The sequence below is a fragment of the Pezoporus flaviventris genome, unplaced genomic scaffold, assembly GCF_033815535.1.
Source record: "Pezoporus flaviventris isolate CSIRO_AGI_PZ_B2104156 unplaced genomic scaffold, CSIRO_AGI_Pfla_v1 ptg000008l, whole genome shotgun sequence".
In the NCBI taxonomy this organism is placed as follows: Eukaryota; Metazoa; Chordata; class Aves; order Psittaciformes; family Psittacidae; genus Pezoporus; species Pezoporus flaviventris.
Window position 1 is genome coordinate 226,027 of NW_026892556.1, and position 23,580 is coordinate 249,606.

General features: G+C 47.0%; 2 protein-coding genes across 9 annotated transcripts in view; both read right to left on the reverse strand.

Annotated features, from left to right (window-relative positions):
- On the reverse strand, positions 1 to 15,702 carry TMEM39B (transmembrane protein 39B). Of its 6 annotated transcripts, none has more exons than XM_061449773.1 (10): positions 15,628 to 15,702; positions 12,956 to 13,017; positions 6,617 to 6,825; positions 4,559 to 4,778; positions 4,086 to 4,169; positions 3,308 to 3,462; positions 2,375 to 2,711; positions 1,388 to 1,575; positions 843 to 963; positions 1 to 375 (listed from the first exon to the last, which is right to left on the reverse strand). In XM_061449773.1, the coding sequence occupies exons 3-10, from the start codon at positions 6,742 to 6,744 to the stop codon at positions 139 to 141; spliced, it is 1,470 nt and encodes a 489-aa protein (XP_061305757.1). In that variant the 5' UTR covers positions 6,745 to 6,825; positions 12,956 to 13,017; positions 15,628 to 15,702; the 3' UTR covers positions 1 to 138. The 6 variants fall into 6 exon arrangements, with proteins under 6 accessions (XP_061305757.1, XP_061305758.1, XP_061305760.1 ...); XM_061449774.1 differs by lacking the exons at positions 12,956 to 13,017; positions 15,628 to 15,702 and adding exons at positions 7,556 to 7,664; positions 8,783 to 8,885; XM_061449776.1 differs by lacking the exons at positions 12,956 to 13,017; positions 15,628 to 15,702 and adding an exon at positions 8,783 to 8,898 and having other exon boundaries at positions 2,432 to 2,711.
- The window catches only part of KHDRBS1 (KH RNA binding domain containing, signal transduction associated 1), a 21,629-nt gene continuing 8,668 nt past the window's right edge, over positions 10,620 to 23,580 (reverse strand). For 2 of the 3 annotated variants that reach the window (XM_061449778.1, XM_061449779.1), the window contains 6 exons: positions 22,922 to 23,068; positions 20,611 to 20,747; positions 19,546 to 19,774; positions 18,571 to 18,638; positions 18,210 to 18,268; positions 14,511 to 15,822 (listed from right to left, as the gene is read on the reverse strand). In XM_061449778.1, the coding sequence (XP_061305762.1) occupies positions 15,725 to 15,822; positions 18,210 to 18,268; positions 18,571 to 18,638; positions 19,546 to 19,774; positions 20,611 to 20,747; positions 22,922 to 23,068 (738 nt within the window). In that variant the 3' untranslated portion in view covers positions 14,511 to 15,724. Of the gene's footprint in view, positions 11,650 to 12,955; positions 13,018 to 14,510; positions 15,823 to 18,209; positions 18,269 to 18,570; positions 18,639 to 19,545; positions 19,775 to 20,610; positions 20,748 to 22,921; positions 23,069 to 23,580 lie in introns of those variants that run through there. The other variant, XR_009742777.1, reaches the window with a different exon arrangement.

Sequence of the window (23,580 nt, forward strand, 5' to 3'; positions counted from 1 at the left end):
TTGGGAGTAAAAAAATATGTTTTTTTTCCTTTTAATTACATCAGTTATCAAAGAAAAAAAAGCAGTGGTAACAAAAATACAAAGCTCTGAGGATCTCGTTTTGTTTTTCGTCATCAGCTGAGCACCAGTGCAATTGGTTTAACTTAACTTCTGCTCTGAGTCTCTGCTGGCAGAGTAGGAGTAGGCTTTGCCCAGCACCAGACGGTCACGCAACAGCTTGAAGAAGGCGTAGTAATTGCTGAAGAGGATCAGAGCCAGCGAGATGGTCTGGTGCCACTTCTCTGAAGAAATCAGTGAGTAAAGCTGGTAGAAGATGACGGCTCCTTCCAGCAGAATCAGGATGTTGAGGATCCTCAGGGGGTTGCTGAAAAAGAACTGTAGGAGACCACAATGAGACCCTTTGGGTTGTGTTTTCCACAGGATGCATGTAGCAGAGGCCTGTGGGGATTCCCCTTGGATTTCCCTTAATATTCACCATTGAGTGGCTCTGGACAGAGCCCTGGGCTGCAGGGACCAACTGCCCACTGGCAGTGCCAATGGGAGAATAATACATGCCAAACACAACCTGTTCTGCCACCCTTGCACACCATGGACAGCTCTCCCACCAGAGCCAGCTCAGGCAGTTCAGCGCTCAGGAGACAGGACCAAGAGGTTGCCCAGAGAAGCTGTGGCTGCCCCATCTCTGGCAGTGTTCAAGGCCAGGTTGGACACAGGGGCTTGGAGCAAGCTGCTCCAGTGGAAGGTGTCCCTGCCCATGGCAGGGGTTGGAGCTGGAGGAGCTTTAAGGTCCCTTCAACCCAAACCAGACTGGGATTCTACGACTGCAGGAGATGTGACCTTACATGAAAGCGGAAGTGCGAGACGTCCGAGGGCACCGCCACGTTGTAATGACCCACAGCTTTGTATACGTTCTTGCTGTGTTTCACCAACACTCCCTGGGGCCACATGCACTCCTCTGTCCACCTGCAGGGAGCAAGCAGAGCGCTCTGATTTCTACCTTCATGGCTGAAAGGGGGTCTGCTGTTGTCCCACCATCAGATAGGAGAACATATGAGCCACTTCCACAGCTGCGAGACCAGAGTTTGGCCACCGAGGCTCAGAATTATGGCAGTGACAAGCAGCAGTTACTTGTGGCAACAAGCAGAAGGCATATCTCCAAATATGAGATCTGCTTGCTGCACTTGGAAGTGGACAGCACAGACAGTGTCTGCACGCTGTCAGATGTGTCAGCCAACAACTCTGCCTTCGTTTTTCTTTCTTGTAAGCAAGAAGAGGAGGAGAGGTGGCTGGAAAGCTGAGCTCCCCATCCCATCCCTGTTCACGTCAACAGGCCTGCCAGCTAAGAGAAAACTCCAGCCCCAGCCCCAGGAGTCAGCTGCTTCCTTACTGATGCTGCAGCACATTGGAGCAGAGGGCTGGATCGACCTTCTGCCAGCAGCCCAAGTGCGCTGCAGCTTTATGGAGCAGGTCACAGTAGCGCGCAGGTAGGAGGTACTGCATCAGGATCACTGATGTGCTGATGGACACCAGGAGGAAGAGCTCGCATGACCAGCGCTTGTCATAGTACTGAGTATTCTGTGGGGGGACAAGAAGAATGTGTGATACAAAGCACTCAGGTAGGTAAAATGAGGGCTTTGTGCAGAGCTACTGATCCCGTTTCAGAAAGAAGCACCCACATAGGATGGCTGCTGTACAAGTTCTGAACACACCATAGTGAAAATATGCTGTTACCCTATCACAAAAGCAGGAAGACAGCTCCTGATACGCTCCTCATTCAGCTGATGATGGGTGGGAGCATCAACCCTGCAGGGGAAGGGACTTGGGCTCACCCCTGAAGTCTGACGTATTTACTATAAGACATTTATCTCACTGTACAACGTATCAAGAACTTAAATAAAACAGCTAATAATCCTAATAAGGTCCAGGCTCCTTTTTTACTGCCTCCCTTACTAAAATCAATCCCCTTGTCCCAGGGCTCTGTCCTCACAGAAGGTCAGTGTGTGGGGGACTGGGTGGCCTGCAGTCCTTCCATCTTCATGGGGAAGTAGGAAGAGGCAGAGCTCCTTCGTAAAGGGATGCACACATTCCTGACAGTCAGAATACACTTTATCAGGGTAATATTGTCCTCTGTTACCTGGAGTTGAAGCAAAGCTAAACCTAGATGGCTTTGCTTCTTGCTTTTCACATGGCCTCTCTAAAAGGGTTTGATACGGCTGGCTGTGCATGCAGACCAGCCCCCTGACTGACCTCTCCCAGGTTCCAGCTAAGTGAGAAGCAAGAATCAGACCTCATCTCTGTGTCCACCTCTCCGCAACCCTCCCCAGCCAGTCCTGGAGGAGCAGCATCCACAAGAGCAGTGCTGGCCCTTGCTCACCTTCACAAACCAGACTGGCACAAAGGCCACATAGTAGGCACTGAGCATGGAGCTCACCAGCACCTCCTTCATCCGCCAGTTAAAGTCCATTTTCAGGTATTCCACCTCGTTGCGGATGAGATCTGGAGAGAGGCAGCAGGCGTGCGTGGGCATGGCCTCCATGCCGTACATCTGCCGCGTGTGCTGCTTCCACGTCTCCTTCAGGACACTCAGGTAGTCTCGGCTCCTGGAGGTCACCTCGCTGGTCTCCCTAGGACTGATGTTGGCCACGTGGGAGAAGAGCCCCGTCTTCCGAAAGTCATAGTTGAGCTGAAGGAAGGGAATGTACATGCCAAACCTGGGGCAGCAAAGTGCAGAAAGGCCGTTACTTCCTTACAAGCTCCCCGTGTGATGCCTTCGCTGGTGGCAGATCAGCATCATGATCACATCCCCCTCCCAAACAGCATCTGGTACCTAGATAAACTCCAGGAAAGAACTTCACCAATCTGATCTCAAACACAAGCAGAGTCTCAGCTTTTTGAGATACTTCCTCCTGTACCTACTAGAGAAAAGGGAGCTACTGGAAATAGAACAGGCTTCCTTTTGTTAGTTAACGTGAAGCAGGGAAGCTGTTTGATTCACTGCCTGGCAGAGGCACCCAATGACTGAAGTAAACCAAAGACACAGGTTCTTTAACTACCATGAGAAAAGCAGACAATCCTTTCCAGAGCAATCTACGAATCAATGCTTACATTAAAGCTGAAATATGGGTAAATGTTATATGCCCTACCACCAAGAAGAAATGTGACACAGAAGGACATAAAAGGGTAGTTTAAATTCTGTTAACAGGCAATCAAGTGCTTATTTACTCTCAGGCTTCATTTCAACTGAGCACCACCCACTGCACCGAAGCAACATTAGAAATCACACACAAGTGACAGAAGAGATACTTACGGGTAACACAGGAACAGGAGATTAAGGAAAGAGTAGGTTCTAAAGAGGTGAATTATCGATCGACACAAACTCCAGCCTGTGCCAGTGAGAACAGCAAACCGAGTGACCACCAGGAAAACAGAACGTGGCAGGGAGACTTTCCCACTCTGTGAGGCCTGCAGGGGGAGAAGAGGGAGCTGGGCAGAAGGGAGACTCATCCACTCTTCCTACGGGAAGCAAACAGTAAATGAGCATCACTCAATCTGTGAAATCAACTTCATATGAGTGAAGGAAGAGCTAGTGAAAGGCTCTGTTTCACTAGGAAGGAGAGGCTTTCTCAAGGCTGAAATTTGGACTCTCCATAAACCCGGACCTAATTCCTCAAGCTGGGATGAGGAGAGCTTTCAGAGTTTCTTGTTAACGTGTGGTAGCTATCAGTGTGACCAGACCACTCTCCTGGACCTGCTCACCACAGTCAGCAGAAACTGACCTACACTGGTTCTTCCTTGCAAAGAGATGGAGTAATTAAGAGAACAGGAAAAGAGCCAAAGACTGTTCTTCACAAGGAAGAAAGCAGAAATACTACAGTCCAGTTGAGACAGTAATTCAGAAGCAATCACAGAAGGACAGCAATGGTTTGGGGCACTCATTTCTGTTCTCTGTTCTTCCCATGCTTCAGTTTCTGACTTGGACGTAGCACAAAGTTCTTTAGAAAAGGACAGAAGAGTTTGGAACTGCAACAGCTTTACGTTTCACCCGAGAGGAAAGAATAGGTCTGAGATCTGCTTGGAGACTTTACCTCCTTCACAATAGCACTGATCAGCCGGCGTGCCAGGACAATCGTTGTCACCGTCAGCACGTTGAAGTCGATAAGATGAAAGTTCTGTTGTGACAAAACCAAAGTGATTCTACTTTCCATCAGGCACCAGAAACCCACATTCGACAGAGAAGCTCCCAATTATTCTCTTCTCCTTGGACTCTCTCTTCCAGGATGAGAAGCACAGAATCACAGAATCAACGAGGTTGGAAAGGACCTTTAAGATCGTAAGTCCAACCGTTACCCCAGGACTGCCAAGGTCACCATTAAACCATGTCAAATGCCAAGCAGACAGTCACTGACCAAAATTTCCCAAATAAGAGTCATTTGAGCAACCCGCCAGGGCTGTAGTGTCACATGTAGAATGCATCAAACATACCTAGAAAACTCAATGTCTAAGGACCAAGGAGACAGCCCATGAGTATCCCCACCACCAGCTGCCCGTCAGTGCTTACCAGTGACGTGTGGGAAGGAGGATGGGAGGGTGGGTACCACCACACCGTTTTGTAGATGTTGATGTAGTGGACAAACAGAGCAACGAGATGACAGAAGAAGAGCTGAAGCTCAAACAACACACTCCTCTCCACAGGCAGCTCTGGGATCTTACAGTGCCGGAGGGGGACAACTGTCTGAGTTGCCAAGGGTGGGCTTGAAAGACCTGTGCCTGAACCACTCCTGTCAAGGTAAAGTGAAAGCCAGCAGTCACTTCAAGATCAGCACAGTGTTGTCCTCCAGCCCACATGCTCACACTGTACAGTGTTCTAATACTGACTGTGAAACCTAAGCTGACTCATGGTCACTGGCTGCCACAAACCAGAGGCATAAGCACCCAAAGGTGTCTCAGACGGCTGTTACAGCAGATGTGAGCAGGAATTTTCTCAGCGAGAGGAGCATTTGGAACCAGGCCAGCCTACACCACCAGGTCATTTGACATTACATCCCTTGCATTGAATCAGGTTCAAAAGCCATAGCTGTGTTTTGCTATTCAAGAGGTAACCAGTGGCCCTCTTAATTAATTGGAAGCTTTATGGCCTCAAGTTGCTATTTACATTTCTAAGAGTACTTGAACATGAAATCCAGAGCAATTAAACCCAAGCCCTTTCCCATTCTTCAATTTCATTCAACTATGGAGGAAAAACAAGTATAGTCAGAGGTGCATATGCCTGTGTGAGCATGCACACAATCCCAGACAGCAACCATTTTACTCAAAGGGAAGGGAATTAATATACACTAGATATATCTCTCCTGATTTGCAATCTCTAAATAACAACAGTCAAAGGAATCTGGGTGTGGGTTTCAAAGGAACTAGAGAGCACAAACTCCTATTGAAAATTCCAAAATGAAACCACAACAGTCTCAGAGTATGACTGCAGACAGCCTTTGAGCCCAGGGGTGGACACGGTGCATCACTCCTGATGGCCTAAAGTAAGGCCGTGCATGAAGGGAAAACTCTAGGAACCTGAGCTGCCTCTCTGAGATGCCCACATTCTCAAGCTGCCCAGACTGATTCAGCTCTTCAGGACTGATAAATCCACCAATAAACTCTGTTCCTGTACACAAACATGAATTCCCGTTTAAATTCTATTTAAAGCCCTTTCCCAGAAAAGGGCTTTAAATAGAAACACAAAGCCTTTTCTGCTTGAAACAGACACACGAGACCCAAGGGTGCTCTTGCAAAAGCAGCACCAACGGTCTCAGACACATATAAAGCACTTTGGGACTTCTCAGCCTGGACTGCCATGTAGGTGATGGAGGCTACCACAGAGGGTACGGCTACGCTCTGATACTGTATCAGAGGGTATGGCTATCAGAGGTGAATCCTTGGAGGCACACTGGGGTGTGGATTTGTACCACATTACCTACTCATGACAAGGACCTCTGTGTGTGCTCTCACAGCAAAGTAAGTACAAGGTGGATTGCTCCATCGTCTGTGGCCTTGCAATAGCTTTTTTGAATAACTGTATCCCTATAAATTTCTTGGCCTGGGGCTGTAAGCAAGGAGCATGTTAAGACAGATCTCACATTTTCTTCACAGAGAGTTCATAAAAAGGCACCTGCTGCTTATGCACTGCTGTTGGCACTCTGCTTCTCCTTCCTCCTCTCTACTTCAGTTGCAGAAATGCAACGAACCAGCTAGGTTATAACCTGCAAAAAACCCCAAACACAGCCTACACATCACCTGACCTGGCTAAATTCTACCCTAGACTGATGTTAACTTCAGGGCTCAAGAGATGTAACAGCCTGAACTCCAGAGTAAGGCTTTGAAGAAAGATTTGTCTCCTGGCAGCCTGTCACACTCTGATAAAGCACTCAGGGAAATCAGAACTCACATTATCCCAGTTAGAACACGTAGCATGGACACTGCTACCGGAGAAAGAGGATCCCAGCTAGACACTGGGAGGCAACAGATGCTGAGCCCCAGGAGAAGCAGCAGTGTGTGATATGGGGACACAGAGGTGGTCTCACAGCTTGCTGAGGAGCAGCTGGTGTGAGGACATGCAAGCTGGATGTACCTGGTGCGTGAGCGCACGCCCGTGACAGAGGAACTCGTGGCGTGGCCAGAGCTGCCAGCGGCACCGGGATCACAGAGGGGATTCCGGCAGTAGGACGTCCGGTTGGGGCCCCGTCTTCCCCCTGCCATAATAACAGAGGGAGCACAGGGCTCTTCTGCCAGGTGCCTTCTCTGCTCTTCACCGCCTGGTGACGTCTGCAGGCCTTAGAACTGAATGGAAAAGGTTTATCATTTAAGGCTCACCTGCTTCCCGCCCCCAGTGTCAGCCATAACCCATCGCTCACACTGCTGCCTTGCAGGAAAAAGCAGGATCACTTTGCTCAGCCCCTTTCTACACCTCCTGTATTTGCCACAGGCTATAGATGCAGCTCCAGATAGCTCCTGACTCCTGGACATGCAGCAGCTTGTCAAGGTGCTGCGAATTCACTGAGTCTAAAGCCTAGTGTATGCAGGCTTCCAGGGGAGCAGGAAGCAGCTTTTCATGCCTCTCTCCCAACCCAAAGCAGTTTACAAGGAACTCAATCTGCATGGCTGTGGTGTTATCCCTGTTTTACAGGCAGAGCAAATACACTTATGGAGATGCTAAATAATTTGCCCAAAGGATTGAGTAAACTGGGGGTTCTACCTAGGTCCCCTTTTGCCCATTTTTGTTCTGGAATCAAAAGATTCACAAGTCTTTTAAAGGGATACCAGAAGAGCACACAAAGGGGCTTCTTCCTGCTTTGCTCCTTTAAGAGGGAAAAAAATAACTAGCACTTTTACAGCTGTATTTTGTTGTATGTTTGGATGGCACAGAGCTCAAGAAGACGTCAGTCCAGTGTTAGCTTTTCTAGTGCTTTCTTGTCAGTGTAAACCATAACACCCATAACAAGGCCCTCCCTCTAGATCCTGTTTAACCTTAGATCTACAGACCATAGCAAAAGGCCAGGTGATAACACACCAGCTACTGCAAGTGAAATCTGAGCTGTGAAGAAACCCGGATCAGGCCGTAGCAATTGCTCAACCTTTCTTTTACTGACTGCTGATTTCCGGTTTGCATCACTGAGCATCTGGGGAAAGGAAAAACATAACTGCTGAAGGATTAGAGATTGCTCTTAAACAAGGTCTAAAGCTTAGGATGAGCTCCAGTCCTCCAGCAAGTGATGCACTAGTCCTGAACAATGAGGGACAGAGCACAAAGGAGTTGTGCCTGGAGCCAGACCTGAGCGAAGCAAAGACACCCCAAGGTGGGTGTCATCACAGGGGCACAGAGGGGGCTGCAGGGCTGCGAGTACAGAGTGAAGTGCAGAAACCCCAGTACGTGCCATGGCACACAGAGTCCTTGTGAGCTGGGGATGCCGGTGAACAGGATGGGCTGTGCACAGGGATACAATACACAGGCTGGGGGGGGGGTGGGGGTGGGGCACAGGACCTCAAAACAGTGAGTTCGACACCCACAACACCACGACAAGAGAGTCTGAGAGGGGAAGGCTGTAGGATGCAAGTGCTGGGCCTGATTAGAGAGCTGGGGGAGACACTTGGGAGGTGCAGGAGTGCAGGTCAGGGGCTCTAGGAGCTCACTGTGGGCTCTGAAGGGGCAGTGGCGGCTGTGAGGGCAGAGGACAGGGGCTGTAACGTCTAGAGGGGTGCAGGCAGGAGCCACAAACACTCCAAGGATGCAGGCAGAGGCTGCAGGGTAGAAAGGGGAAATCTGCGGGCACAAGCAGAGACCACAAGAGAGCAGCGGGGGGCACACGGGGAGTAGTAGGGGCGATGAGAGAGCAGTGGGGGCTATAAAGGCCTCGGGGAGCAGGCAGGGCTGCAGTGAGAGCTACAGGCTCACAGCACAGGCCACGGGAGAGTACCGGGGGGCTCCGGTGACTGCACCGGGGCACGATAAACCTGCACAGCAGCACTAGCGGCTCCGGAAGGGGACTCCAGAGGAGCTACAGGAGCACGCACCTGGGCTGCAGGGACGAGCGCGGCTCCGAAGCAGCGCCGCTGACTCCGGACCAGGCCGCGGCCCGGGAGCCGCCCCCCTCGCGGCGGCAGCGGGGCGGGGCGAACTGCGGGCTCTGCAGCGGCCCGCGGGCAGCCCGGCCCTTCCCCCAGCTCCCGGTTCACCCCCGTCCTCCCTCCTCCCCGCCCCGGTGCCGGTCCCAGTCCCGCCGCCGCTCGCCCCCCTCACCCATCTCCGGCCGCGCTCAGCCTGCGCCGGGCACAATATGGCGGGCGGGGCGATGGCGGCCGGCAGCGGACAAGCCTCCTGCGTGCGCGCCCGCATGGCCACGCCCCCGCCCCTAAACCCCGCCCGCCCCCCCCCCCCCCCCCCCACCTCGGGGGGGGATTATGGGACCCCCCCCGACTCCATCCCCCAGACGGAACGGGAACGGCAGCTCCGCGGTGGGAAGAGACACAAGAGAGAGACCTCAGGGCAATAAACCTCATTAGGCCTTTATTGAGGGGATGACTAATCACTTCCAACATCTGCCCCAGCTCCCCACTCTGCCAGCCATCTCCTCTGTGAGTTATTTTAATGCTGTGATTCACCTTGATCAGCTTTCACCATCTCCACCAGCCACGTGTGGTGTTTTCCACTGATTTCCTTAAGTCGTGGGTGTTTTGACGCTTGAGTGCAGATGGAGCATTATACAACCCTGAGAATCACCTGCGTCTGGGCTGGAGGCAATTAATGAACTTTCACAGGGCCACCTCTACTGATTAATGAGCTTTCATGGGGAAATCTCTGCAGTTCTTGCCCTTTCATAGAATCATGGAATGGTTTGGGTTGGAAGAGACCTTAAAGCTCATCCAGCTCCAACCCTGTGCCATCTTGCTCCAAACCCTGTCCATCTCTGCAGTTAAAGACCTTTCATCAGGACAGTCTTTCATTTCTTACTGGTTTTGAAACCTCTTATCATGCAAAGCCATCAAAAAAACTGAGCATCCAGACACCTGAGGCTGTCAAAGTCCTCCAGGAACAACTCTAAAGGCAACAGTACTGACAACTCTATAAAGGCAAACCTGTACTGATGCCAGGTTTGCATCTGTAACACTGCATCTGAGCTGTTGGTTGCAGTATTTGGTTCTGAAGCCAGCAGTAAAGCAGCAGCTTTGCTGGAAAACACTTTCTATGTCAGTACTCCTGCATGCTGGTGCTCTCCAGCATCTGTGGCTGCCAAGAAGCTCTCCAACACTCTGGTGTTCTCCAACACTCACCAAGAGCTGGCAGGTTCCTATTTCCCAGCCGCAGCAGAGCAAACAGCATCTTAACCTTCCTTTATCAGATCTGTAATCATCTCATCAGGAGATTCATCCGACTTTGCAAAAGGAACAAAATGAGCACAGAGACAAACACTTTCAGTAAAACATATGGTAGCAATAGAAGCCTCAACTGAGCAGTAACAGCAAAGGTTTCTGCTCTGTGCTCACAGTAACTGAATTTCCTGAGTAGAAAGGAGTAACATCTACATCAGAGATGGGAGCTCCCACGGGCCCAGGGTAACCTGCAGGAATTCCTTCCCCTCAAAGCTTACAAACGGGGCATGTGTCCAACATCTCACCCAAGATGGTAGAGGCTTATCAATTAAAGTATTTCCCTAAGCCCCATCTTCCTCCCCAAGAACACCATATGTACTTGTTCCTTGTAACCCTCCTCCTCCAGGGCTGCTCAGAAGGTTGATCACTGGCTGCAGGAATCACCCTCAGCCCTGGTGTTCTGGAGGAGGGCACTGGCATGGGGTGAGGGAAGGAAGATGCACACATCTGAACTCTTCCTCTTGGCTCTGCTTGTGACAGATGCTCTCGTACAAATTTAAACCTTCTTTCTGTACTAAAGGAATCATTTGCTTCAACAGCCGAGTGGGGAATCCAGCTGTGCTCTCAAACCCCATCTACCAAACAGAGAGTTTGACAGGGCTGTGTCAAGATAATGCCTTAGCCTTACTGAAAGAACAGTGGTTTAAGTTAAACATTAGAATACCCTAAGTTATAAAAGCAAGCTCATAGCAATTTGCTTTATTTAATAATCCAAACAGCAACTTGAAACCAGGCATAAGGAACGGGCAGGGAATGACAGCCTCCGTGCAGGAAAAGCCACTGGGAGATATCTCTGTGATACCAGTCGGAGTGTTTTTCCCTGAAAGCTCTGGTTCCCACTCTTGCTGCTGCCCAACATACTGACTATGAACCACTGTGCATGGTGAGATATCACCAAGGAAGAGTCAAGTCCAAGTCTGTGGCAGCTCCAAGCAAGGCCAGCCTGAGTGTTTACACCAAAGAGCTGGAAGCATGGACCAGAGGAGATGGGACTGTGGAGGCACAGAGCAGTCACTGCAAGAGAGTGTTTCTAGAGCTATGTGACTCTTGGAAACAACAGAATTGTTGGGAAACCCCTCCAGAGAGGAGAGGTGACCATTGCTGCACATCACACCCCACAGCACCAAGTACAGTTGCGGCCTTCATCTTGTTTATGGTCTTTACCAAAATCCTACAAATAATAAGATATGGATTAGCCCTTTGGGGAAAGCAGGAAATGAAAGATCACTGGTGCTCGTGAGCTCAGAGCCAGATTACCACCTCCAGCAGGTACCTGCCAGTAGAAACAGGAAGGTTATTTAAGTGACTCAGCCTTCAGCACTCAAAGGAATCTCTACCTCTGACTAATTTCAGTCCTGGATCACCCTTGGAATGCCTGGCTAACTGGATTACCTCCAAGAGACACATCAAGTGCCAATGGCTATTTTGGGACCTCAAATTAGCATCTGCAGACTCCAGGCTAAAATCTAAATGCAGGAATGCTATGAGAGGGAGGAAGATGTCTGATGCAGGGCATGTTTTCAAAAAACTTTTCCCATATAGAGTTATTTCAGTAGATTAAGATTTACGTTCCTCCATAACATGAAAGTCTTCTACATAAACATGCAACAAATGCAATGCACAACCAAGCTGTGCTACTCCAAAGGCAGTGTCACAAGATCCACTTCTACTGGTAAAAAACTGCATCATAATAGATGATCTCTATCAAATCTTTTCCACTTGATATAAAAGCTGTGCCTATTAAGAAAGAAATGGGAAAGATTGGTACACCACCATACAAATTGATGTTCCAATTACATTGTAAATGAAGATGCATTCAATAAACAGGCCACAAATCCAGACGTGTTATAATTTTCCCTAGCAGAAAACTACAGATTCAATTTTTGAGTTGAAAACTTAAGGGTAATTTCACTCTTGCATTTCCACTATCCTCTGCTATCCTCTTTCCTCATGTTCCTAAGATAAGAGAAGCTCATTTGGTAGCTTTAAATTTCCATATAAGACTTATGTCCTTCTCTGTCCTATGCCCAAGGCTTTTCACAGTTGTCTTTTGAAGCCATTTGACTTCTTCAACATGGCAAGGACTTGATTCTTTGTTCTTTTATTTATGGACCTTGAGCTTGGACAGAAAGCGATGAGCTGTCTAGAAAGGAAATGCTTCCAGCTTCTGCCTTTGGGCCCTGGGGAGATGTGCCCTTGCTGTGTGTGCAGGTCTCTCTACTCGTGCATGGTGCAAGGTGCCACTTGGTATGGGAGCACTTGTATGCAGTTATTAAGGTATTTATTGGAGATTTAGCACATCAGTGAGGCCAGAGCAGCCGACAGAGGGAGCCCCACTGCTGTGAGTGCTCTTCAGCACCAGCACCCAAAGGTGATGGGGGTCCAGCATTCCTCCTGAAGGCTCATGATGTTACCCACTGACAACAGGTGTGCAGCCCTGCAGGGCTCTGAGCTAAACGTGTCCCAGTCAGTCTGGCAGGACCACTGATGGAACCATCTCTGGCAATGATATCGGACAAAAGCCAGTAGCCAGATCCCATTCCAGAAGTGATGGAGACATAGATGGGGTAGAACTAGCAAGATCTAGCTGGGCAGCATCCGATCGAAAACCTGCAGTTTGCAATTTTAATACATTATGGGTTCACATAAGAATTCCTATCAGGCTGCTCTGTTTCTAGAGCATTGGATAACAATTTCAACAGCCCCTGATGCTGACAGCACCCTCCTGGAGGTATCTCAGCTAGGAACTGGCTCTAAGACACACATCTCCCCACATTTCCATCTCTTCAAACACACCTAAACCTCCTTCTCTCCGGAATCTCAGTGGGAGAGCTTTACACAGGTATGTACCAAAGCTTCCTCCACACTGTGACCTCTGCAAGAGCATCAGTCATGTAACCAGCCTTCCAGAGTAATTTATTTATGCATATAGCAAGAATGGCTTTGATTTCACAGCTCAGATGGTGCCCTCCCTACCCCCACCCCGTTCCCACACAGAACACATTAGCAGCTTGCAATGGGTTGCAAAAATAAATAAACTCACCCACTTCATGGTGCCCCTGCTCGCCCTCACCCAAGTGATTCGGCACGGTGCACTCTTGACTCCTGTAAATTGAAGACATTTGTGAGTGTCCCAAAGGCAAGCACAAATCAAAAGAAGATAAAAAACCCAGAGAGATTCCTGCATGCAATTACACAGGAAGGAAAACATGCAACTTAAGCTGAGCTTTGGGCATTTTGCAGTAAATAGCAATATCGGGGTCTAAAAAGGGCCATCATTTTACATGTTTAAGTAACTGAGCAGAATTTTGTTGTTGGCAGTAGCAGGACTATCTATATCCGCTGTCATTTTACATCCCTTGAGATTTAAGCTTGCCGATTCCTTTTTGCCCACATTACGTTACAGTTTCAAAGGGCATGTTATTAAAGTTATTGCTGATTTATGCAGAAGCACGTGGTTTGGGTGTTTTTAATGTTTATTTTAAACAATTTTTTGCCATTTTTTTTTACACTAAAATTAACATCTGAAGAATTGGTTCAATAAAGTTTATGCAAGTTGCCGTCGCAGTTTATGTAAAAGAGAAATGTGCTATTAAAATCAGACATTTAGGTTACCTTTTGGGCTTTGCGATGCATGTTAGCTTTACACATCCTGATTCTCCTGCGATAATTTTCCTTTAAAAGGGGGGCATAGGGTGATCTTTTCATCAAGCAAGACATTATGCCCTGAAAGCTGACTCCAAACCAGTGTTGAAAATGCCGTTATTTACACTTTAATAACAATCTACAAATACAACTTTTTGTTTTAAAGTATTCCCCTCAATCATGCACTACTACAGGCAGTTTGGTTCCTAATGCTCTATTTTTCACCCCCGAGCAGTTTAATTCTCTCCCCCTGGAATGCCAGATTCATTTTGCAGATGGGAAATACAAACCCTTTTTCATATATAAGCAGCAGTTTAAGCTATTCTATTCTATCTCTAGACAGACACACCCTTGCAGAAAGACATGAGGAGCAACTGGAGCACCTTCTCAAACAAAAAGCTACATTTTTATGTGGCTTTCCAAAGAAAGGCCACTGTAAGACGGAAGGGCTTAGCCAAGGGGGGTAGGGGTGTTAACATGAAGCAGAAAGCAACCTTCCTTCTCCTCCTGGTGGCAGCTGAGCCTTGGAATTTTCAGCGCTCATTTTGTCACGCTACGTTTAAACCAGCCATTTCAGACTCAATCTGGAGTCTGCAGCATGGAATAGCCTGGTGAGGCTGAAATCTGAATTGGTAATTCAGCAAAGAACCATGACTACTTTCCTAAGGACAGATTCCTGCCATAGCCCAGGATCAAACTGATTGCAACAACTTCCAGGGGGTGAAAAACAAATTTGCTTTTCTTTTGCCTTTTTTTTTTTCCTCTCCTTTTTAACTGAAGCTCAATGGGCTTGGTGAGATTTTTTTTGTGAGGATTACACAAACGACCGTGGTTTAGAATGTCTCCAGGTTTTAAAAAGACAATTAGCTTTAGTGTTAATTTAAATTTATCTGAATGAAAAAAATATAAATAGCTATTTTAGCTCTCAACCAAAAAAATGACAATTCATCACATTTACTTTGATTAAAAAAGGACTAAACTTTATTGACAAACTGAGGCAGACATTTTGACAAGTTTTAGCTACCTAGTTAGGCAGACTTACACATGTAGCATTTAATCTTCAGGAACAGAGTGGGAGGACAGTGTACAAATCCAATTAGGACTTTATCCTATGTACAAAGTGAAGCTTTTCCTCATTTTTTTTTCAGCTGCAGTGTCCCTTTTTATGCAAAGCTAGTGTTGAGATACACTTGAACAACGCAATGGATCGCTAACATCAACACTTATGTCGGTTTTAAACTAGAGCTGATTTATCTGCCCCAAGAACTAGAGGAATAAAACGGCACTTTTACTCTGCTTTCTAATCAAACACTGGGCAATTAGATCCATGCTTTGATTTGGTTTTCCCTTCCAAGCTCTTCATACAGAACCAAACTAAGAACCCCTTTACACTGGAAAATCTGCTTCCCAAGCATCTCTCAACACCGCACGTTCGGGGCTAGATTTCAAAACCCACATAAGAAAAGTCAATTTTATAAACCTAATTTGGTTGGTTTTTTTTTTTTAAGTCAATTACCTTAAAATAAATTAATAATAAAAAACCCCAACTATTTAATTTGTTTGAGGATCCTTCATATTAAAATTTAAACTTAGAATTCACCAGCAATCTGCTTTTAAGGAAATTCTGACATCTGAGGTTACTTTTAAACGGTGGCAGCTACTACCGTTACATTATGCTATTAGTTCTTAAAAACAGCCCTGAATTTTGAAATGTAGCCTACTTTGGGATTCTGCAACTACAACTTTTATGGGTTCCTTAAAACCAAAGTGAAGGGGTTAACAAAACCTTAATTTTGTAACTGCTAAGCAAAGCATGTCACTTCTGAAACTAACATTTTTAACTCAACTTTTTTCTTTTTCTTAAAAAAAGTTACAGTTTGTGTTTTAGCTAAACAACAAAGAAAGAAAAGCCACCTACACACTTAAAAAAAGGACAAAACAAAAAGAACTGGAAGTTGCTCCTCTAAATCTATTTAACTCATTTTAAAATACTACGTACAGAAGCCAGAATGCAGGGTGAGGATGGAGTGGGAGAAAAAGGGCCACGAAGAAAAACAGTTAGACAATTACTTGTCTGGTGTGGGTAAAGCAACGGGAATCCTGGGAGATACAAGAATCAGTAACAACTGTTTGCTCATAACTGATATTTTTCTCTCATGTTTGCTTTTTAATAACGTCCGTATGGGTGCTCTCTGTAGGCCCCCTTCACTGGCCTGGCCGGCGGGGCCTTCAGGGAGGGCCTCGTTCCATTCCAGTCATCTTGCCCTGTGGAAAAGAGAGGGATATGTCAAGGATGGTGGAGTGCTGTGAGTCAAGGGCGTGGAGGGAGCTGTGGTGCTGGATGGACGGGCTTTCCTCCAGAGTCGATACAGCAGCATGGGGCATCTTCAGAGTGGTTTCACCCCAAAATTAGTCTGCAAAGTACCCTGTGGTCCACCAAAACCTCTTGTTCACAGCACACAAAATCATTCAGGTTGGAAAGTACCCTTGAGTCCAACCACTAACCCAGCACTGCCAAGTCCATCACTAAACCACATTCCTTCTGACACTGTGGGAAAAAAGGCACTTGTGTGGGATCCTGGGAAGCCTGCAGCCCTGACAGCCCAGCTCAGTACCAACTTGGACAAACCCAGTGCCTTTTAGAGGTCATTACCTCCAGCAGAGCCAAAGCCAGTTCACAGGGCAGCACTGGCAGCTGGCTGTGGCAAAGGTGGCAACATCCACAGCCCCTCAGGCTGGTGGCCAGCAGCATCTCTAACCTGGGGTCTGGCTGGGGGGACAGCTACAGGTAGCACTTCCCTCCTTCCCAGGCACCAGGTAAGACAGGTCCTGGATAACTGTGCCAAAATAATTAAGTCCCTACGCTGCTGTAGCATAGGACAACTTCCAGACACCAGTCTGCTTTCTGACTGTGACATGCTGTTCCTTCCCCTCCACAAATACAGGAAAGCATCTGCTTGCTGTACCAGTGTTAACTGCTGATGAACAAAGCACTCGCCAGGACAGCCCTAACCCTCCTGCTGCACACAGCTCGAACAAGTGAAGTTCACATCCCATTGTCTCTGAGCTCGCTCAAGCCTCAGATATCAAAGATCAGCTTTCATTATGGCTTGTGCTTGCAACATTTACACTTGCATGCCTGTCACTCTCTCCAGGGTGACTGGTTTATGAAATCAAGTGTATGAAGCCTGGGGCCAGCCAAGCTGGTTCCTACCACCTCAGAGCACGTTCCCATTTTCTCAGAACTCTCCAGCTTGGCTCAACAATTTATTTCTCTAATTCTATTTTTATGAAAGCAGAGACCAAAGGAAATTACTGTGGATAAACAGATTAGCTGTGGCAACCTGACACCAAGTGTACAGTGAGCATTTTGGCCATCATATCCCAGGCAGCACCACCACTCTCCTACCAAGTAGGAGGCACAAAAGCCTCTTTGTACTGTGTGACTAAACACAGGCAACAAACCAAGCCACTGAAGGCAGGAAAGAGAGGAGCTCCTGACAGCAGCTGTCTATTGAAATGCATCTCAGACTGGAAAAGACTGGAAACACATCCCTGAAAGGCACCTGAATTTGAACTTCACACAGTTTAAATCCAGAGCAAGGAATGCCCTGGGGCAGGAAACAGCCACCTCATTAACAGCTCTGCTTCCCTAATACATGACAAGGGATTCCCAGTTCCCAAGGATCCCAGAAATCCCCTCCAGTTGGTCATTACCCTCACTACCTGCATTCACTGAAGCCTTCAGGCTGATGCTCTGCTAAAGGGACTGTTTACAATACAGACTATTTCCATGCCGTTAAGCAGCATGCTGTGTGGCTTTCATAACTTGTTTATAGCTTGTTTACAGAGAGAGGAAAATGCATCTTACTCACTGCCACATGCAGATGCCATTCATAAGCTTGGATATATGAACTAGCTTAAAAAAATGCAGTTGTCACCCAGTCCTTTATTGCCAGCACCTCAGATATAAGGCTTACTGTTTTTGACAGCTGGTGATGTGCAGTTGTGGTTAAACTGGTCTCCCCCACCCCTCAGTCTAGCCTAAGTTTACAGCCTTATGTAATTAGCTAAACTTCACAGACTACTTAAAAGTCATATTGACCAAAACTGTTTCACCTAGTCAAAGGGAGGCCTTCAGATGACATTTAAATCCATTTTTCAATCAAATGTATATGCAGAGTCAGTATCAGCCAGCAGGTTTTTGAGGATAAGGAAGCAGATGGAACCATGCACTCATCCAACTCAACAAAATACAATCTGTGAAAACCAGACTGCAGCAAAAGTAGTGCTGTGGGTGGAAATCCAGAGCTCTTAAAATATTCTAAAGCTATAAGGAAATTAAAAAATATTTCCATAGTTAAGAAACAGAATTTTGAAAGCATCATCTTTGAGACAACCCACTTAGATAAGAATCTAAAATCCACAGGATGCCTTTGGTTGTTCAGACCTGCATAATCTGTAGGGCATAAATGCCCTACCATGAAAACTACTTGCGGTTCTCCTCAGTAAGATTTTGCTTACAGAATGGAATGGCACTAGAAAACAGCTGGCTGACCACAAGCAATTCCCAACTATGTGCAACTGCTGCAGGCAATTTCCAACTATGTGCAGCCCCTTCCCTGTCAAGAGAACAGTATTCCCAGACATACCATAAGCTTCATAGGTTTCCTGTGCCTCCCCGTGTCCATAATCATAGTATTCTGTGTTCCTGGAAGAGTAATTGTGTTGGTTACATACAGGCTGAAATCAAACTGACACAACTTGCACAAACACTTGAAAAGCAAAAGATGCCCAATGTCACTCATGACTCTGGCAAGTCTGATCGCTGCTTTTATGGATTTATCAAGGACACTGGGACACTCCCAAAAATTATTACCCAGGCTCTCCTGTGTTTCAGCAGAATAGGGCACTTTCCCTACAGCTCAAACTCTGAACTGAGCGTTGCCATTCCCTTAAAAGAAAAGAGGACCATGTATAACTTGCTCAGTAACAGGAGACAAGCAGACTTACCCTTGGCCCTGGCCGTAGTAGCCTTCATACCCCTCATAGCTCTGGTCTGCATACGCATCATCATAGCCCTGAAATGGACGATGATGTAGAACAGTGTTAATGGAAGGACTGGATGGTTAATGCCTGACCAAGAGTAATGGCAAAACTGAATTCAGCTTCCAGGGGAAGCTGTGAATCCTTGCCTGCTGCAGGGAAGGGGCTCAGCCGTAAGACAGGTAGCTGAGATCTGCTTGTGTCCTCTGGTTTCAGAAGAACGAACCACACTAATGTTTACAATGTATTTGAAAGTCATTTACACATCCAAGGTTGCCATTTGTCTGTGCTACAAATCCTCATGCCAGGAAGCCTGTAATTGTGCTGTCAAAACCACAGATTTACAGGTAGACAAACACAACCTAATAACTTCTGATTGGTTTCAGTGCAAAATTAAGTTCAACTGAGAGGATAAACAGACTTTTTAGATGCATGAATATTTGTGATGACTTCCAAAAATGCTATTGTGCATCAAAACCTTTTTCTCCCTTTAGAATACCAAGAGCAGAGATGCCAAGAGAAGCTTGGAGGGAGGGTGGTGCTTAGTTACATTGCATGAAACATCACCATGCTCATTCACATATTCACTCTCAGGATTTTAGGGGAAGCAGGAAATCTTTGGTGTTTCTTCCTTAAAGAATTCCCTTGCAGAATGTGAACTACATCAATCTTCGTGATGTAGTTTTTCTACCATGCACTAATAGTTGGCCAACTTCAGCCTTTGGGGAACATTTCTGTTTTACCAAAACCATGCCTTGCCCTTTATTTTGGACATGAGCAGCTCCCTCCTTTGAGAAGTAAGACACAAAGCAGGTCACCCAGCCCCATCCCAACATTTGTGCTGCTGGTCATGTCTCCAGAGCAATCTTATTTCAATAATGTGGAGCATCTGATACATGGTCAGCTAAGCTGGAATTAAACCAAAGATATAGAGTTACTCACATATTCCTCATAGGCTTCTGGTGCGGGAGGAGGAGGAGGAGGAAGCGGTATTCTCTGAATGCCGGCTGCTCGTGCTCTGGGTGCAGGAGCCCCCCGGACTGCTGGGGGGGGAGGTACCCCACGGGCTACAGCAGCTCCCCGGGCAATGGCACCTCGCACTGGGGCTCCTCGCACGAGGGCCCCTCGAGGAGGAGGAGGAGGCAGGGGGGGGACACCAACCCCACGTCCCCTGGGAAGGAGATGAGAAGGATTGTGAAGAGCTACAGGTCAAGTGCTGAATGCAGCACATGTGCTTCTTAGACCTACTTTAAAATGCAATAGCTTGATAAATAGAGTTACCATTAACCAAACTATGACTTCTTTAGCACAAAAATTGTTATGTTACTGCTGGATTTACAAAAACTTCTTCTGGGATGGGAACTCTACTGTATTAGATGTGGTACAGACAGTGAAATAAATCTGATACAGAGCTTTGGGCTAGTAATTTCTCAGAGTTCATTTTAAACAACCCTCTGTCATTAACCTGCAACGACTGCCAGACCTCCAGAAGTTACAGATCAATGATGAGATGAGCAGGGGCACTTCTGGGCTAAACACTCAGAAGCAAAGACTTCCCCTTCATGAAACAGCTACTGAAGCAAGAACTCTAGTAACAGTTTTATCACCAATTTATCCCCATGCCTTGACAGCAATGACAGAATAATGTTGTAACTTTCAAAAGATGGTCAGTTTAAACTGAAAATGCTTATTCTGCTGAAGGCTACAGAAGCAAACACAACATCTATCTACACATGATTTTGTACACCTGGTTTTGAAAGGTTACTTTATGAAGCTACTGATTTCAGATATCAAAAATTATATAGAATATACCCACTGTGCTTGATCACATCTCAAACCACAAAGCATTTAATGCTAACTTGCCAAAAGCAAGCCTGCAACGCAAGGTCAGAAAGCCTTGGAAAAGCCAAGGTCAAGTTAATAGCTGATGTGCATTAACCTCATCTGGCAGGACAACTCTTGAGCAAGATGCAGCATTTCCACGTCTTGTGCTTTTGGGAAAGATACCTTGGGACAGGTGGAGGCGGTGGTGGAGCTGCTCCCCTTCCCCGCACAGGGACTCCCCGGCCTCGGGCTGGGTCTGGTACACCGTTCAGATAGGACAGCTCCAAAAATTGCTCCTGACAGATATCATCCATCATATCCTAAAAAGGGGAAAGAGTGAACTCCAGAGAACAGTTAACTAGCCAGTCTGTGCTCCAGGATATCACAGGCTACCATGCTGGAATAAAACAACCTCATAGTCCTAAACGAAAATCCATGGGTTAGGTTTACTGGGATGTCCTGGGATCAGCAGTGCACAACTACACCTTTCTCCAAACTGGCCAGGAAGGGCACATGACCTGCACGGACTGAGGACCTGTGGTGAGCCCAACCACTGGAACCGGGGAAGAGGGCCTCTCACAGCTGTTCTGGAGCTGTGCGATGTTCAGCATCCCAGGGATGTCAGCAAGATTTATTTGCAAGCACCAGGGAGTTCAGAGGTAAAGTCATGCCAAGACATATCTCACCTCAAGCACCTTACATTTAAGGAGTGACTGGCAATGAGCCCATGTGAGGTAACAACACCTTGCTGCAATCCTGACACACTAAAGGAACTGGGTAAGACGCAGCCTGACAAAGAGCAAACACCCATGTACAAATCCAGGCTGCCTTTTTAAATTCTTAGGAATGTAGCATGCTTCTGGCTCTGCGCATTTTATCACCCTGGGGGATGTAGCTCCTGGAATTAGCACAGATGCCTGATGACCCTGCAGAAGTCACAGTAAGCCACATCTCTCCTCAACACACAGGCAGGCTGAGCCTTGCACCAGGGATCTTCACAGTGCCATGGCAACACCACAGAGCAAGGAGTCTCCTACCAGATGTGTCTTCACAGCACTGCTGGCTTCCATAATGACTTCTCTGTCAATTCTCACAAGTTTCACACATTGTCTGAAGGCAGAAGTACTTAAGACACTTTAAATAGCAAGGAGCACGCTTGCTTTAGCGAGCTGAGGCTTTGTACATCCCAGGGGCTCCTTGAAGATGACCTCTTTCCTTCACATAGCGATCTCTCTCCTCTCCATGGCTCTCACAGAAATCACACAGTACCCATAAGCTTTTCGTTCATTCTTCCCTACTACCCACAGTTCTTGGGTTCCACCTGCCCCTGGTGCCCTGGTGTTTCAGGAAGCACATCTGAACTCTCCAAGCACAGCTACAGAGCAGCACCAGGGCCTGACATTCATGGAATCCCAGACTGGTTTGTGTTCAAAGGGACTGTAATGCTCATCCAGTTCCAACCCCTGCCACAGGCGGGGACACCTTCCACTAGAGCAGCTTGCTCCAAGCCCCTGTGTCCAACCTGGCCTTGAGCACTGCCAGGGATGGGGCAGCCACAGCTTCTCTGGGCACCCTGTGCCAGCGCCTCAGCACCCTCACAGGAAAGAACTTTTCCCTTATATTCAGAAAGAACTTTTCCCTTATATTCCCTTACATGTCTGAGTTACAGGCTGAGCAAGCCAGACACAAAGGATAAGAACCTGCTTCTTTCCCCACTGTGTTTTATCCTAATTTAACGAGCGACATTATCATTTTAATACATGAAAGACTCTTCCAAGCTCTGCAGTTCTTGGACGCAATACTCTAGCACTTTTGCATTACATACTGGCACAAAACTGACCACAAACATCTTACAAGGTTCACCAGTAAAAGGCATCCCCAAACCGACAAGTGTCATCTGTATAAATGCTGGGTAGCAAAATTAGAGGTTCCTTCATATCACTTGCATTTAAATCAGGAGAAATATTGATTTGACAGTTTTGTCTCACAAAACAACTACAACGTTGAATACTAATACCCAGCTGCCTGGGCAATCTCCCTCCTCATCCTCTCGCCACCCCTTCAGGGCAGAGCAAACACCTCTGTACCTAGTTTCTCATTTGACTGATGAAGTTTTCTAGCCAGATTTCTACACTACAGCCCCAATTCAGAGGAAGCCAGTCAGGACTCCATGCCAGGCACTGCTAAACTTAATCCTCCTGCTAAATGGACACAGCTAGTCCTGGGAGAGAAATACCTACTCCAAGTGCTCTAAACAATTGCTCTGTAAGTGTATGTCTTTATAATTATGGCTAGAGGAATGATACATGCCTTCATGCAAGATTAATGGGGTCATCTTCAAATGCCACACACACACTTTAATACTCCAGGGCTCTTCAGCGACACCAATTCCTGCAACATGAGCCTTGCACTGTGCAGACCTTACCCCATCCTTATAGCCAGAGTCACAACCCATCCACCTCCTTCAAAAAGAAAAGAACACCAGGATACATACTGGAACAAGGAACTTCTTGACTTCTTCCATGGCGTGAGCCATCAGAGCGTACGCTTCACAGGGGGGGCCAAAAACCTCAATGAAGACATGCAAATCCATGTTTAGATGAGCATATTTAGGATCTCCCCCTTTACGCAGTTCTTCCTCCTGAAACAAAGCAGATTAGAGATTCCTAAAGCTAAATAAGATACAGAGAAACTATTTTTTTCTTTTACCTGTCTTCTAAGCCTTAGCAGGAGATGTCTGTGAAGGCATTTTGGTCACGTCTGGACACAGATCATGGTAACATAGGACAGATATGAGCACAGAGCTCTATAAAAAGCCACACACAATTTACACTTTCCATCTCTTTACAGCTGCTTTTGCAGGTGACTGATATTTTTGCTAACACAGTGATGCCGGCCCCTTTTTCCGCCCAGATTAGGCATACGCAAGCTGCACTATCCCTCTTCCACACCACCTTTCTGCCCAAGGTGCTCTTTACTACCTAACAACACAAACATGCTTGCTCTTTAACTTGCCTTTCAGATATCTGTGTTATACAGATGGTTTGAAGAAGCTACAAATAAGCTAGAAGTAGAAAAGCTTTTTGTGCTGCTGAAGTAAAAAGCTGAATTAAGTTATAGCTCTGTCGACTGCTGGCTCAGTTTTAGGAATAA

Excerpts from the sequence above, each read along its gene's own strand:
- TMEM39B (XM_061449773.1), bottom strand. The coding sequence starts at position 6,744 with ATGGCAGGGGGAAGACGGGGCCCCAACCGGACGTCCTACTGCCGGAAT. Across the intron at positions 3,463-4,085 it reads TCAGTGCTATTGTGAAGGAG|GCCTCACAGAGTGGGAAAGT; the intron begins GTAAAGTCTCCA and ends CTCCCCCTGCAG. Across the intron at positions 1,576-2,374 it reads TGCCAGTCTGGTTTGTGAAG|AATACTCAGTACTATGACAA; the intron begins GTGAGCAAGGGC and ends GTCCCCCCACAG.